Source organism: Abrus precatorius, unplaced genomic scaffold, assembly GCF_003935025.1.
Source record: "Abrus precatorius isolate BTA unplaced genomic scaffold, Abrus_2018 Scaffold9, whole genome shotgun sequence".
NCBI classification, from domain to species: domain Eukaryota; kingdom Viridiplantae; phylum Streptophyta; class Magnoliopsida; order Fabales; family Fabaceae; genus Abrus; species Abrus precatorius.
The window spans coordinates 469665-484303 of NW_020874439.1; the positions used below are offsets into that span (position 1 = coordinate 469665).

The window sequence follows — 14639 nt, forward strand, 5'->3', positions numbered from 1 at the left end:
AGTTGTTCCTACAAAATAAGAAGAGATATTAGGAACCAACATTAATGATTAGACAATGTAAAGTTAAGTTAAAAATTATTATTCTCAACAAATCTGTGAAACTTAATTGATTAAGTAATGTGTGAGGAGGATCATAACATGGAGGTGCCGAACAATGTACTTCAACCAGATCACAAACCATTGGTTGACATTCCTATAAGATATGAACACCTACATTGTTACATTATATGATTATAATATGGAAGTTAACTGAATTGTATTTACTGGTATTCAAAATCACTATATAAATGAACCTGAGATGCTGATTGATTTAAAAATGGTGTTCTACTCTTTTTTCTCTTTGCTTGTAGCTCAACCTAACTTTTGAAACGTTTATTCCTTTTTCTCTTAGTGCTTGGTCGTCGCTTGAATCCCTTAGGTTATGTACCATCATTATTGGCCATAATTTTTGCATCATCTTTGTCTTTATCCATAACACTGTTTGTTTGCAACCGAAACTTTGTGATTTGCCAATTAAGTTGTTAATATTGCCATCAACTAGCTGACAATATTCTTCTGAACTGGAAACATCAGAGGCCAACCTAATCATTTTACATGCTAGGTTACGGTATCGGCGTGTGGCACTAAGTTTAGAATCTTCTTCTACCTTTGTTCTTTTGACATTGTGAATAATCCCACTACGACCTTGTGTTGTCCATCTCTTAAGTATGTATTTATCAGGGACAACCTTCCCATCATTGGCTTCAAACACTTTTAATGCATGACAGCAAAGTATGCCAAATGTTTGAAACTTCTTACAAGAGCAATATATAGTGCTTGAAGAAGGTTCAAAAACTGTCCATGATCTTTGTTGATGGACTTTAGTAATCACGTATTCAATTAGAGGAGGAGTTTCAATCCTTTGGGATATCCTACAAGCTAAGAATTGAGCAAATTGTTGTTGGAATAAGTTAAATATTGTATTTGTGTAAACCTTTGCCATTTGTATTAAGATTAGTGACACCTCATACTGCAACATAGGTAGCTTATGGTGGGAGTCATACTCATGCTTCAGTTCATTGTAAGGCTTTTCTTCAACAAATCGTTCAAAATGAGCAAAGAATTATTTGATGTCAACACCACTTTCATACATGCCTTGAAATCAGAGTTTAAACTTTCACTTAATTGAGTACTTCGCATTCGAAGGGTGAACACATCCTTGAGATAACATGATGCCTATTTCTCCTTTATGGAATAAAGTGAAGTAATCCAAGAATTTTGTTCAACATTGTATTCTGTTATAAACTTTTTCCAAGCCTCCTCAAACTCAATTGAAGAATCAAAGTCATACATGCATTTTTTCAATTCTCTTAAAAAATGACTTTCTTTTTTCATCAAATTGCCAAGGTGTTTTATGCCATTTTGTATTAAATGCCATGTGCATAAAGCATGATGTGTGTGAGGCATTACTTGAACAATTGCCTTTGCTATTGCTTGATCTTGGTCTGTAAAAATGGTTTGAAGTTGTTTTTGATTGTGTGCTTCTAAAAAGGTCTCAAACAACTACTTAAATGATTATGTTGTTTCATCATACAACAATGTTGTCCTGAAAATAACAACACCTCGATAATGATTAAAACCTGAAAATAAGGCTAGAGGCCTATTAGCACGATTGGTGCAATATGTAGTGTTTAGTGATATGACTTCACCAAAATACCCGTAATCAATTACCATCTTTGCTTCTGCCCAAAAGATATTTGTAATTTGTTCCTCAGCATCCATTTGGTATGCATGAAAAAATGATGGGTTCTCGATTAACTGTCCTTGAAAGTATTCCATTAAGCAACCAACTTCTCCATATAACATTCCCTTTTGTCTCTTACCCTTCAAATAATTTTTTACATCCAATGGAGTATAGCCAACATTAGCTCGATGTCCTGCAAGTGTGCTCATTAGCTGAAATGATTATTTCTGTTGCAATCTTGAGGACTCGGCCAAATCAATTTATGAGCTTGAACTTCAATTATCTTATGATGCGAAGCAAGCATGTGTGTTGTTTCTGAAAGTTGTAATGGATGATTAAGCTCTTCAACAAACTCATGTACAACATATTTGTTGTTGCTTCCCAAAAACAATGTTATTCTTGCAAGACAATCAATTCTAGTTTCTGCCCTGTGCTTTGTAACTATTGCATTTCTTTTATCCTCCTTTCGACGTCTCTCTTTACGACAAACGTACCAACAAGATGAAATTACACCATCAACTTTTCTCCTATTATAATATTGTTTCCTCACACCAAATCCTGCTATCCTTCCATATTCATACCAATATTTCCATGCTTCTTCAAGAGTGTCAAACTGTAACCCAACATGCGGCTTCCATGCAATGCATTCCATTTCCTTTTTAACACAAAAAATACAAAGGAAGAACATAAGCTGTGATTCCTCAAAAAGAAGATGGTAAATGAAAACACAATGTGAAATAAATGTTTACCTCAAAAAGAAGATGGTAGGAACTTCCTTAGAACAACTCTAGGGAAATGGTAGATTTAGATGAGTCTATTCCATTCTTTATGATGTCTTCAGACAAGAGAAATGATGCAGAGTGTTTCAAGGAAGGCTTTATCTTTATTACTTCCTCACTACATCATCCCATTGATCTTTGGCGCCACTTTAAAAAGTCATCCGCTTAAGCGAACAAAAATCGCTTAAGTGAATTTTCACTTAAGATATCCGCTTAAGCAAAAAATATGAATGTTGTAATTCGCTTAAGCGAATAATATTGGCTTAAGCGAATTTTGCAACTGTTAGACTCTTTACAGTTCAAAACACCAAGTCATTCTCATTCTCATTGCACTCTTCCTTTCTTCTAAAATTTCTCCTTCCTTCTCCCACCCTAAAACCCTAAACCCAACATCCTTTATTCTACCTTCCAACTCAGGTACTTTCTCTTTAACCTAACTGGTGAATATGTGTTGTTTTTCAAATGAAAGTTTCCAATAGCAAAAATAGTTTACTTTCATATTGTCTCTTATTTGTGATACATGCAAAATACTCTGTGCTAGGTCCATGCTGCTTATCTTCACTTTGATGTTTTGATTTCTTCTTCTTGACTTTATCTTTGGGTCCATGCTAGTTATTTGCGCTGTTAAAATCGCTTAAGCGATTTGGTTGGCATACATGCAACTGACAAAAACTCATCGCCGCTTTAGCAGAGTTATATAGCTTAAGCAAATTACAATATATAGCTTGAGTGTATATTTAGGATATCCACTGAACTGTTTTTATTTTATAATAAATTATTTTAATTCTTATTTTTATTTCAACATGGGACCTAAGAAGTCAATTCCTCAAAGGAAAAGGTAAGGACCCGAGGTTGGGCAAAGTTCACAGCAAAATGAAGAAGTTGTGGATGACCAAGAACCACTACAAACACAGCCACATACACCAGTCTTATCATGGGATAGATTTAGGTTCAGAACTAGGGCAAAGGCTCAAAGATACATTCAATTGGAGCAAAGGGAATTACTCCTAAGAGGAAAGTAGTATTAGACCAAGGAGAGTATGATGAATTTATGCACGAAATTGTCAGAAGGAAATGAGAATACTTGGTAAATCTACCCAACCAAATTCATGAAGTCATTGTAAAAAAATTTTACGCAAATGCATGGCTGTTGATACCAGACAAGTCAGAGAGGATGTCCTAGGTTCGAAGGTAAACTGTTGCTTATGACAGAGAAGTTATTTCTGCACTTTTAGGCAACCCTATGACCTTACAAGAAAGAGAGCTTTATCAATACCAACAACGTCGAAAGAGATTTTTAGGTATTGTAGACCAGGAAGTGGCTAAGATCTTATGCATCCCCGGGAAATCCTTTGAGACAAATACTGCTGGAAAGGCAGTGAGGTTCAAGAGGCAAAGTTTAAACACTTTGGCTCAGATCTGGACTTCGTTTCTCTTTGCAAACATAGCCCCTACCACACACACCTCAGATGTTCGCATGCCTCGAGCATATATGATTTATAGCTTTATGGAGAACTTAACTGTGGACATAGCAGCAATTATTTCAGATGAAATTCACCAATTTGTCATGTCCAACACCTCTACTACTGCATCAATGACGAAGCCTTTGGGTTTCCCTGCTCTGATCACTGGTCTATGTGCTTCACAAGGTGTTAGCATTCCCGACTGCTCCAACTAAACAATTAAATTGAGGAAACCTATAAATTCTCACTTCATCAGAAATTACTGCACGAATCCATTAGAGCATCCTATTCCAACTTCTTCTCAGCCGACCTCATCTGTAGCACCTAGATTGACACCACCACCAACTGCACCATTCATGCCTCACATATCACATACAGATTCTGCTGTCATACGCCATTTGACTCATATAGAACAACAAAATGCAACAAACAACTGAGCGTACACACAGCTGAATGAGGCCTTTTACGAGTAAACTTTATTTAAAGAATTTCTTGTACATACTATTTGGAAATTATCAATTTGTTTAACATAACCCTCATTTTGTCAATTCATAGGTTTACATTACACCAACATCATGGAGAAACTTCTGCTTTCCCTTGGCCTACTCCTGAAGCTTTTGCAACTATTATATCCTGGCCTGGAGACAACCCAACTTTCCCACCTGACCACCAAAATGCAAAGGATGATATGGTCCAGCTAGAGGAAGGAGCTAACGAAGATATTCAGGGAAATGAACCACTGGTTGAGGACGAAGCATAAGAACAAGTTGGAGAGGATGAGGATAATGCTGCAAACAATAACGAACAACATAATCAAGACTTTAATGAGCAGGACTATGAGGCAGACATGATAAATCCATAGTCCTAAAATCATTTATTAATGTATTTATTTTGAAATATTTCCTGTTTTGTCATGGATTTCATTTGGTGTATATTTTCATTTTGAACAATTACATTTCATTAATGAAATGGACTTAAGTATTTATCCATGTTATGTTGAGAGGATCAATTGATATTTCAAGTCTAGTGAACAATTATATTTTCACAATTTTGGATGATATTTGATTAGATTGGAATGGAATGGAATGACTTCTTTTGTTATTGACTTGTCTATGTATTAATGAATTATTTTTGGTTATGCATAATTGTGAACAATTGTATACCATTATTGGAATGGAATAGAATGGTCTATTATCCATCTTTTGCTGCCATATTTAACTATTTTTAGATGACTGGAATTGACATTGATAACAAATTTTGCAAAATTTTACCCTTTGATAACATGCTGTCAGTTTCTGCATAATTCGCTTAAGCCCTTATTTTTACTTAAGTCATTCACATTTCGCTTAACCATCCAAAAATAGGCTCAAGCCATTCACAATTCGCTTAAGCGAATACATATTAGCTTAAGTGAATTAGAGGCCTGTGCATCAATGCTCTCTGTCCCAAATTTGCTTCATTTTAAATAAATTTGCTTGCTTCTGCTTCAAGCCAATAACATTTTGCTTGAGCGATTTTAAAATGGCTTAAGCAATAAACTACCCTGAAGTTCTTGATCCTCTGTCCAAAATTCGCTTAAGATTAAATATATTTGCTTCGGCTATGCAGAGCGATTTTATATTCGCTTAAGCAATGAATTGTCGCTTAAGCGAGGATTCACCAACCTCGCTTAGACTCGCTTTGAAGCCTAGATCCCATAATTATGCCGCTTAAGTCATAAATCACTGCTCAAGCGAAAATTCACTTAAATTCTGTTAAGCAAATGACGACAGGAGGGTCATGTTCTTGCCAAAACATGAGAAGATCCGTATCGATTATTAAGTGATCTCCAGGTTAAACATCAACCCATTCTATTTTCTTTTTTATTCTCCTTGATGTTTCGAAATATTACCCAATCACACCCATAGTGTCGATTAACATGATTTGGGCCATTTTGGATAGGGGAACCTGACCCAAAATCCATTTTCATTAATGTACTCCTTGCTCTCTTCATATTTGGACTTTACCCCTGTAGTTCATTCTCCACCGCGCTCGTGAAATTCATCAAACGCATGCCTTTCAACTTCCTTCGGTTCTCGTCCACTTTCGGCTGCATTGCAACAAGGGTGGCCCGTAGATTAGCTACTTCATTCTCCAAGGCTGCTACTTTGTTCTCCATCTTCTTTGGTGGCATTGGTAAGCTTTCTTCTCTAAATGGCGCTGCTCTCTTCCTTTTTCGTATTCGGCAGGTCGGACCAGTTTGATACAAACTCAATACCAGAAAATTAAGACTGTAAACAGAGATAGGAAAGAGAAAATAGTATGCCTGTTATTTGAAAGAAACGATTCAGCAGGGGAACACAACCCACCACTGCCCAAAGCAAAGCTTCTACAGAGAGCAGCTCTCCATTCATACTAACAGAAAGATTATCCAAGTAAACCTCTCTTCGCTAACAAAACCACCTTTATGGACACACCCCTCAGCAACTCGCCACCCTTTGCAACTTTGGGCTCATGGGACAATTGATGAACACATTCTCCTTTTACAGCCCAACAATCATTTTGGGTCCTTACATTTTCCTACAATTTTTCAGTAAATTAACCATGTTGTAACATAGACAAGTCTGTTTTGGAATTGGAGATACATATTCATTAATAATGACAAGAAGGAATGACCTATGGATACAAAAGTAATGGGTTACTTGTTATCTCTTGTAACTTCCACATGTTAGGAAGAATTAAGTCTATAACAAAGAGGGGACAAGAATAATAGTATTTTAATTCTTTAATTTATTTTAAGTTTTAATTTTGTCTTTGAACTTTTTTTTTTGTTTAATTTATTCTTCTAATTTGTGTTTTTGTGTCAGATTTTTTGTATATCACATTAAATTTCTGCATCAGTTTGCCTAAATCTTGCTAAAAATTGGGTCGTCTTACTAAAAATTGATGGTTTAAACCTTTCAAGCACTCATTTATTTCCTTTTTCATTTCACAGTTATTAAAACTGATTGAAGAGTTCCCATAATGTTATGACTAACTTTAACATCAGGAACCATTTTTGTCAAATTTAATTTTGAACATTCATTTTTTTCTTCTATCAACAATTATTGAAAATGATTACGAGATTACTTTAAATGTTAGATTGCAATCAACATATGCAATTTTGTACAATTTAGTGGACAAAATGAGAGATCAAAATGTACCCATCTCGGTCACCTCTTCTATTGTCATTTTGCTTCAAACACGTGATCTTTATTTTTTAACAATGATAAATTAGTTTTAGGACTTCTTGTTATTGATGCGCAACCTTCACCCTGACATGAGATCTCTTTTTTTGTCATGCTGTCCCATTGTTATTCTACGAGAAAAGTTTAATTTTTGACAAGATTTAGTGAACTAAAGATGATATTTAACGTAGTTACAACGAAAGGACAAATTTGACAACAACATCAAAGTTCTTCTTAATAAATGAAACCATTTACATGGATCAAACAATTTCATTAGAAAAATATTAAATAATTTTTAAAAAATAATTATTTATCATAAAATTTCTTTTTATGATTTCGTCCAATGTTTTTCTTTCTCCCTCTACTGTTTTCTTGGAGTTAATAACCATACAATCAACTCTCTTAGTGGCCTTCCTCGTTAGTGCATACATTTAAATAACAATCTTTTGTTTACTTTCAATCAGTTCCAAGAATAGGTTATTAAACTTTTTGAAGTAAACTTATTGTTATATAAAAGTTTTTATTCATCTAATTGAGAATTTGTAAATTTGTAGTTAGTTTATCATACATGTTTTGTAGAACCCGTATATAAATCATACAAATACTTTTCTTATTCAAAGTCACATTTCTTTTAGTATGTCATCACATGCTTTTTTTTAAGTTAATAAAAATTATAAATAAATATTTTCCTTTGCTCCAGTACCTTTCTATCAACTTTCTTAGAATAACTTCTGTTATAAACCTTACTTGCATAAAATTAAATTGATTCTCTGCAATTCTAATTTCTCTTAATCTAAGCTAAATTAATTTTTCTGATAATTTTATAATATAATTCATAAGTTTTACCCTTTATAATTAACACAATTTTAACATCTCCTTTGTCCTTTTATATAGGAATCAAAGTACTCATTTAACTTTTTTTATGTTCTGTATATTTTAAAACCTCGTTTCTAAGGCTGAAGCATGCAGCCAATATTAAAAAACTTAAAGAAAATTTAGATATACAGCAGCAAAAGTCATTTATGAAATATTTAAATTGAAGCTCCTCGCAAACTCCTTACTGTAGACTATCATGCCCTTGATTTTAGGTCGAAACAAGACCAAGCTCTTTTTAGTGATTATATACTATGGTTAATGTCAATTCTTAGCCTTTTATAATCATAGAATAACAACTAAGCAACTAATGCACTTAGGCAGTTTCTACTCTGTCTTTAATATCTCACTTGAGTACTTATTGTATGTTAAAGGATAAATTATACTTTATTTTGAAGTTTTACATTCTTAACTTACTCCATTGTATTTTACTTTTTTCTAATCAATGCTATAAGGGGTAAATAATACCAAAAATAACACCAGAAGTGTTTTAAGTGATATGAAAAGAAAAAGTGTGGTGACCAAAATAAAAATCAAGGAGATGATTTTTGAAAGTATGAAACTATAAGAGTAAAGTGTAATTTATCCTATTTTTAGGCTCATTTTTTTAACAAATTAATGGCATATATATATATATATATATATATATATAAAAGAGCATAATCTTCTTACATTAGTGTAATAATAAAAACTCTTACACTTGATCTGAGTCTTTTATTTAACTTACATTTAACAATCAGTGAAATAATAAATTATTACCCGTTAAATGTAAGTTAAATGAAAGACTTAAATCTAAGTGTAAGAGTTTTTAGACTTCACTAATATAAGAAGATCATTCTCCATCTATATATATATATACACACATATTTTGTCATAATATTAAATTGTTAATGGGATTTTTCTTAGCTAGGCTGGAGATGTTTTATGATTGGTTTTACACATTCAACCATTCTTCCTCCAGACATTATGGCAACCAAAGGTCCCTTGAATACATTTGGGAACCTTACTACAAAATATAGGGCTTTGGTCCTTTATGTTTGTTTTAAGAGTAGTAAATAGAGAATTCGACATGTTAGTATTTCAAGAATTAAGCAGTAGCTATTTAAAAGTGGAAAACTTGGACTTTCAGAAATAATTAGTAGAAGAGGGTAATTGGTCGACACAAGGTTATGCTAGCATCATTTGGGACAATATTGCTACGAAGGTCATGAAAGTTGCCAAGAAAATTTTAGGTGAATTTAGAGATTTTGGACCAAAAGACAAAGAATTATGGTGGTGAAATGAAAGTGTGTAAGAGAAAATAAGAGAGAAGAGGTTGTGTTTTAAAACTTTGCATACATGTAAATAATGCTGAAAATTGAACAAGATATTGGAAGGCAAGAAATGATATAAGAAAGTAGTGAGTGAAGCATGTTCTAAGGCTTTTTGAAGGGTTTTATCAAGACCTTGGGATAAAGTATGGTAAAAAGAGAATTTATAAACTTAGCAAAAGTAGAGAAAAAAAATCTAAAGATTTGGATCAAGTTAGATGTGCTAAGGATGAAGAAGAAAAAATTTAGTTTCAAATCAAGACATCAAAAACTGATGAGAAAAATATTTCTATAAACTTTTTAATGAGACAATAAGCAAGTCAAAATTTAACAAAATTAGAAGTGTAAGCGAATGATCTAAATTTGACATATTATCATAGGATTTGAGTTGGAGAATTAAAAGAAACTCTTAAGAGGAATGGTAAAGCGGTTGACCCCAATAATATCCCTATAGAAGTTTAGGAAAGTTTGGGAAAACAAGGATTAGAGTGACTCATTAAGTTTTTTAATGAGATTTTGAGATTAAGAATATGTCAGATGAATGGAAAAAGTGTACTTTGGTTCCTATATTCAAGAACAATAGTGACATCCAAAATTGTACAAATTATAGAGGGATTAAACTCATGACTCACACAATGAAGTTGTGGGAAAAGGTGATTAAACATAGAATACGAGAAAAAATTAAAATTGTAGATAATCAATTTGATTTTATGCTAGGAAGGTCTACGCAGCAGCTATATAACCTTTATGAAAGATGATGGAAAAATATCACTACAAAGAAAAAAACTTATACATGGTTTTTATTGACTTAGAAAAGGCATATGATCGGGTACTAAGAGAAGTGTTATAGAAGACTTAAGAAAAAAAAAAAAAAAGAGCACATGTAGCATATTTTCAAGCTATACAAGACATGTATGAAGAGATAACTACATATGTGAGAATTTCTAAAAGCATATTTAATGACTTCCTAATTGGAATAAATTTATGTCAAAACTCTACTTTGAATTCTTGTTTAATCTAATCTTAGATGTGCTTATAAATAACATAAAAGATAATCTTTCATTGCATATTCTTTGTAGATGATATAATGTTAGTTGAAGACTTTAATGCAAAACTTGAGTTATAGAGGGAGATTTTAGAATATGAGGATTTTCACTTGTGTAGAAATAATACAGAATATATGCATGGTAAGTTTAGCAAAAAACACAATAAAGATCATGCTTTGAAAGTTAAAATTAGAAATGATATTATACCACAAGTTTCCAGTTTCAGATACTTGGAATTGATTATACAAAATGATAGAAAAATTAATGAAGATGTTATTCATAGAATACAAGTTGAGTAATTAAAGTTGAGAAAAATATTAAAAGTTATTTGTGACTGTAAAGTATTTATCGAGCTGAAAGAAATTTTTTATCATATTGCAATATTACATGGTAGTGAATGTTGGACTTTAAAAGAAAAACACGAGAAAAAAGTGAGAATGAAAAAAATGAGAATACTAAGGTAGATGAGTGGACACACGAAAAAGAATAAGATATAAAATGATAGTATACGAAAGAATATTGAAATAGCACCTATTGTAGAAAAGATGATTAAAAATCATTTAAGATAATTTAATCATGTACAAAGAAGACCTGACTCTTCTTAAGTCCGATAAAGAGGAATTGAGGGAGACCCAAAAAAACTTTAGACAAAATTATTAAAAAAGATCTTTTGATTAATTAAATTTTTGAAAATTTGGTTCTTAATTAAGTTCAATGGCATTGTGTGGTCTATGTAGCCGACCTCACCTAAGGAAATAAGACTTGGTTGTTGTTGTTAATTGTGCAATTACTTTCAATTTAAGATTCTGTTATGGCTATATTTGTATATCTTCTTGACATTTAAGTTGACAGTTGTGCATCTAACATCATCCAGAATGATGGTTGTGTTGCTGCAAGAATCTAGTCTTCAGATGTCAAACTCTGATTATTTTTCCTTATATTTATGCAAGGAATCAAAGAGATAAAATTAGTAGCTTTTAAGATTCACCAATAATGACATCATAGCTCTTCATAAAAGGCTCCAACCAGGCTCTTTCTTCATCCTAATTCCCTTCAACGAGCTTCTAATCTTTGAGACTTCTTCCCACAGTCCTACATCTGCACAGATGTTTGAAAAGGACACATACACTCCAGCATCACTTGCCCCCAATTCCATTACCTTTTTGGCTGCTAACTTGCCAAGCTCAAAATCACCATGGACCTTGCAAGCAGCAAGCAAAATTCCCCATATTAGAGAATCTGCCTTAACAGGCATCTTTTTAATGAAACTTTCAGCCTCTCTCAGTCTACCTGATCGACCGAGAAGATCAACAATACAAGCATAATGACGAGGACCTGGCTTAATGTTATAGTCTTTGAACATTGAATCAAGATAGAAGAAGGCTTCTTCAATTAGCCCACTATGACTACATGCCAATAGAATACCAACAAAAGTTATTGCATCAGGTTGGATGCCTTCTTTTCTCATCAATTCATAAGCAGCTAAGGCCTCTTTTCCTTTACCATGTTGTGCATAGCTCACTATGATGGATGTCCAACCTATCAAATCAGGGTTCTCGGCATCATCAAATGCTTTACGGCAATCCTCAATACTTCCACATTTTGAGTACATTGTCACTAGTGAACTACCAACAGATACATCTGCTTGTAACCCTGATTTTTCAATGTAGGCATGCAGTTGTGTTCCAATGTCTGACTGATACAAATGTGCAGCAGCCCCAAGAATGGATGAAATTGTAAAGGCATCAACTGTTACACCAGTCAGGAGCATATCATGGAACAACAAAAATGACTCTTCAATTAGACCCTTTTGGGCATATCCTGAGACCAAGGAAGAGCAAGCAAATGCGTCCTTTTGGGGCAGCATATCAAACACCGTCCTTGCCAAATTCAAGCTTTCACATTTTGAATACATGTTTACAAGTGCACTACCAACAACTGTGTCTGTTCCTACTCCTAAACAAAGCGCATACCCATGAATTTCTTTACCCATCTTTAAGAAACAAAGATCAGAACATGCAGTTAGAGTTGAAATTAAGGTAATGTTATCAGGTACAATATCTTGATAGAGCATTTCTTTAAATAGCTGAAGAGCTCGATCTGCACACCCATGCTCTGCAAAACCAGAAATCATGGAGGTCCATGAGATATTGTCCTTGACAGGAACTAACTGAAAAACTTTATAAGATTCCTCTAAACAACCACACTTAGAGTACATTGTTAAAAGTGAACAGCCTACAGAAATATTGGTGAGTAACCCAGACTTCAAAATGTAACCATGTATCTGGGACCCTAGATTTAAGCTCATAATACTTAACACACTACTAATACAATACTCGTCAGGTTTCATTCCTTCTCCTAACATTTCACAGAATAATTCAAATGCCCTTCCAGAATTTTGGTTCTGACCAAAACATGACAACATGGCTGCCCATACACTCTGATCCTTTACATTTTTCATCTCGCCAAAGGCTAATTCAGATAGTCCAAGTTCTCCTATTTTTGCGTACATGTTGACTAAAGCAGCCCCAACCTTAGCGTCCAAATTCAGCCCTAGTCTTAATACCAAGGAATGAATTTCACCTGCCTCCTTAATCATCCCAGGTTTAGCACATGCAGAAAGTACACTTGTAACAGTATAGCTATTTATCTCCTGCCCTATTTCTCTCATATCTTTGAAAAGTTTTAGAGCAAAAATAATATCATCCTCTTGCACAAACCCAGAAATTATAGCAGTCCAGGAGACCACATTATGGACTTGCATCCCAGTGAATTGTCTAAAAGCTTCTCTCATACATCCAAATTTTGCATATAAATCAACAATAGCAGTCTCCACAAAGACATCTGTTGCACCACATTTGATCACCCACCCATGAACTGATTTCCCAATATGCATCTCCTTAAGCACACAACATGCTGTTAATATGCTTGGAAATGTATAACTATTTGGCTGTAGAGATTCACAACACATTTGACAAAACAGATTCAAAGCAACCCAGTTTTCTTGGCTCTTAACTGCCAAAGAAATAATAGCATTCCAACACGCCACATTATCACATGAAGCATCATGGAAAAACCTGAGCGCCACCTTGAAGTTGCAAAGTTTGGAAAACAAATCCATCATTCGAGTCTGAACATAACCACTGGAAAGAAAACCATCTTTCATCACAAGTGAATAAATTTGCTTGCCAAATATTGGAGCTTGCAAAGCACTACAGGCCGAAAGAACACTCCCATAACTAAATTCATCAGGCTTAACGCCAATCAAACGCATCCTACAAAACATTTCCAATGACTTCTCAAACATCAAATCACGGTCATAACCGGATATCATGATGTTCCAAGAAACAAGATTTGGAAGAGTAATTGTATCAAACAGCTTGCAGGCAACAGCCATGTCAGCAGATTTACAGTACCAATGGAGCAAAGAGTTCATTAAGAAGATATCAGATTGTAAATCACGGGTTTTAAGCAAATGGGCATGCAAGATTTTTGTGTTCATAGCACAGTGATGCCATGAAAACTTGGAATCACGTAAGAACTCAAAAGGATTGGAAAAGGTGGAGTTTTGTTCATGTTTAACACACGAAACAAGTGGGTTTTGTACAAAAGCGAGGGAAGAAGAGAATCTGCAAGCAAGTCGTGAACTTTTCAATTTTTTATTGATCAGGGAAGTCATAACAATGATAGGAAAGTGACACAATGTCACAATCATATTCAGTATAATGGCAGAGTATTCTCTACAAACTGAATGCCTTTTTATCTGATAAATTTCCGTTCTCCATAGGTACGTAGCAACTAACGAATCGACAACCCAAAGTCTAAACGCAATTGATCAAGGCTAGGAATGGAATGGCCTAAGTGATTTGTTGAATATGAAATCCATATATAATTCATAAAAGCTCCCAAAGTGACATTTCCCCCTCAAAATTCGGCTTTCACGTTAGCATCCTTCAATGCTCGAATCTGTAAGTTGTTTTTTTAGAAGTACATAAGGAGTTGGATTTTGAAATCAGAAGGAAAGGACAATGCAAGTACAATCCACGGAATTTTATAAAATTAAATTTTAAAATTTTAATTACTAAGAAAATATAAAATAAATTTAAGCTATTTAATAATTAAATTAATAAATTATTTTAAATTATATTAAATTTAAAAAATTATATTAATATTACTAATATTTAAAAATTAATATTATCATTAATTTTACTTTATTATAAAATTATTATGATTATTAAA

The 14639-nt window shown here is 33.5% G+C and overlaps 1 protein-coding gene and 1 pseudogene across 1 annotated transcript; both read right to left on the bottom strand.

Annotated features, from left to right (window-relative positions):
* Positions 1-1215: 1215 nt before the first annotated feature.
* On the bottom strand, positions 1216-2375 carry LOC113849437 (annotated as a pseudogene).
* Positions 2376-11409: 9034 nt separating this feature from the next.
* On the bottom strand, positions 11410-13902 carry LOC113849438 (pentatricopeptide repeat-containing protein At1g74600, chloroplastic). The gene has a single exon (XM_027479349.1). The coding sequence runs from the start codon at positions 13900-13902 to the stop codon at positions 11410-11412; it is 2493 nt and encodes an 830-aa protein (XP_027335150.1).
* Between the last annotated feature and the right edge of the window lie 737 nt (positions 13903-14639).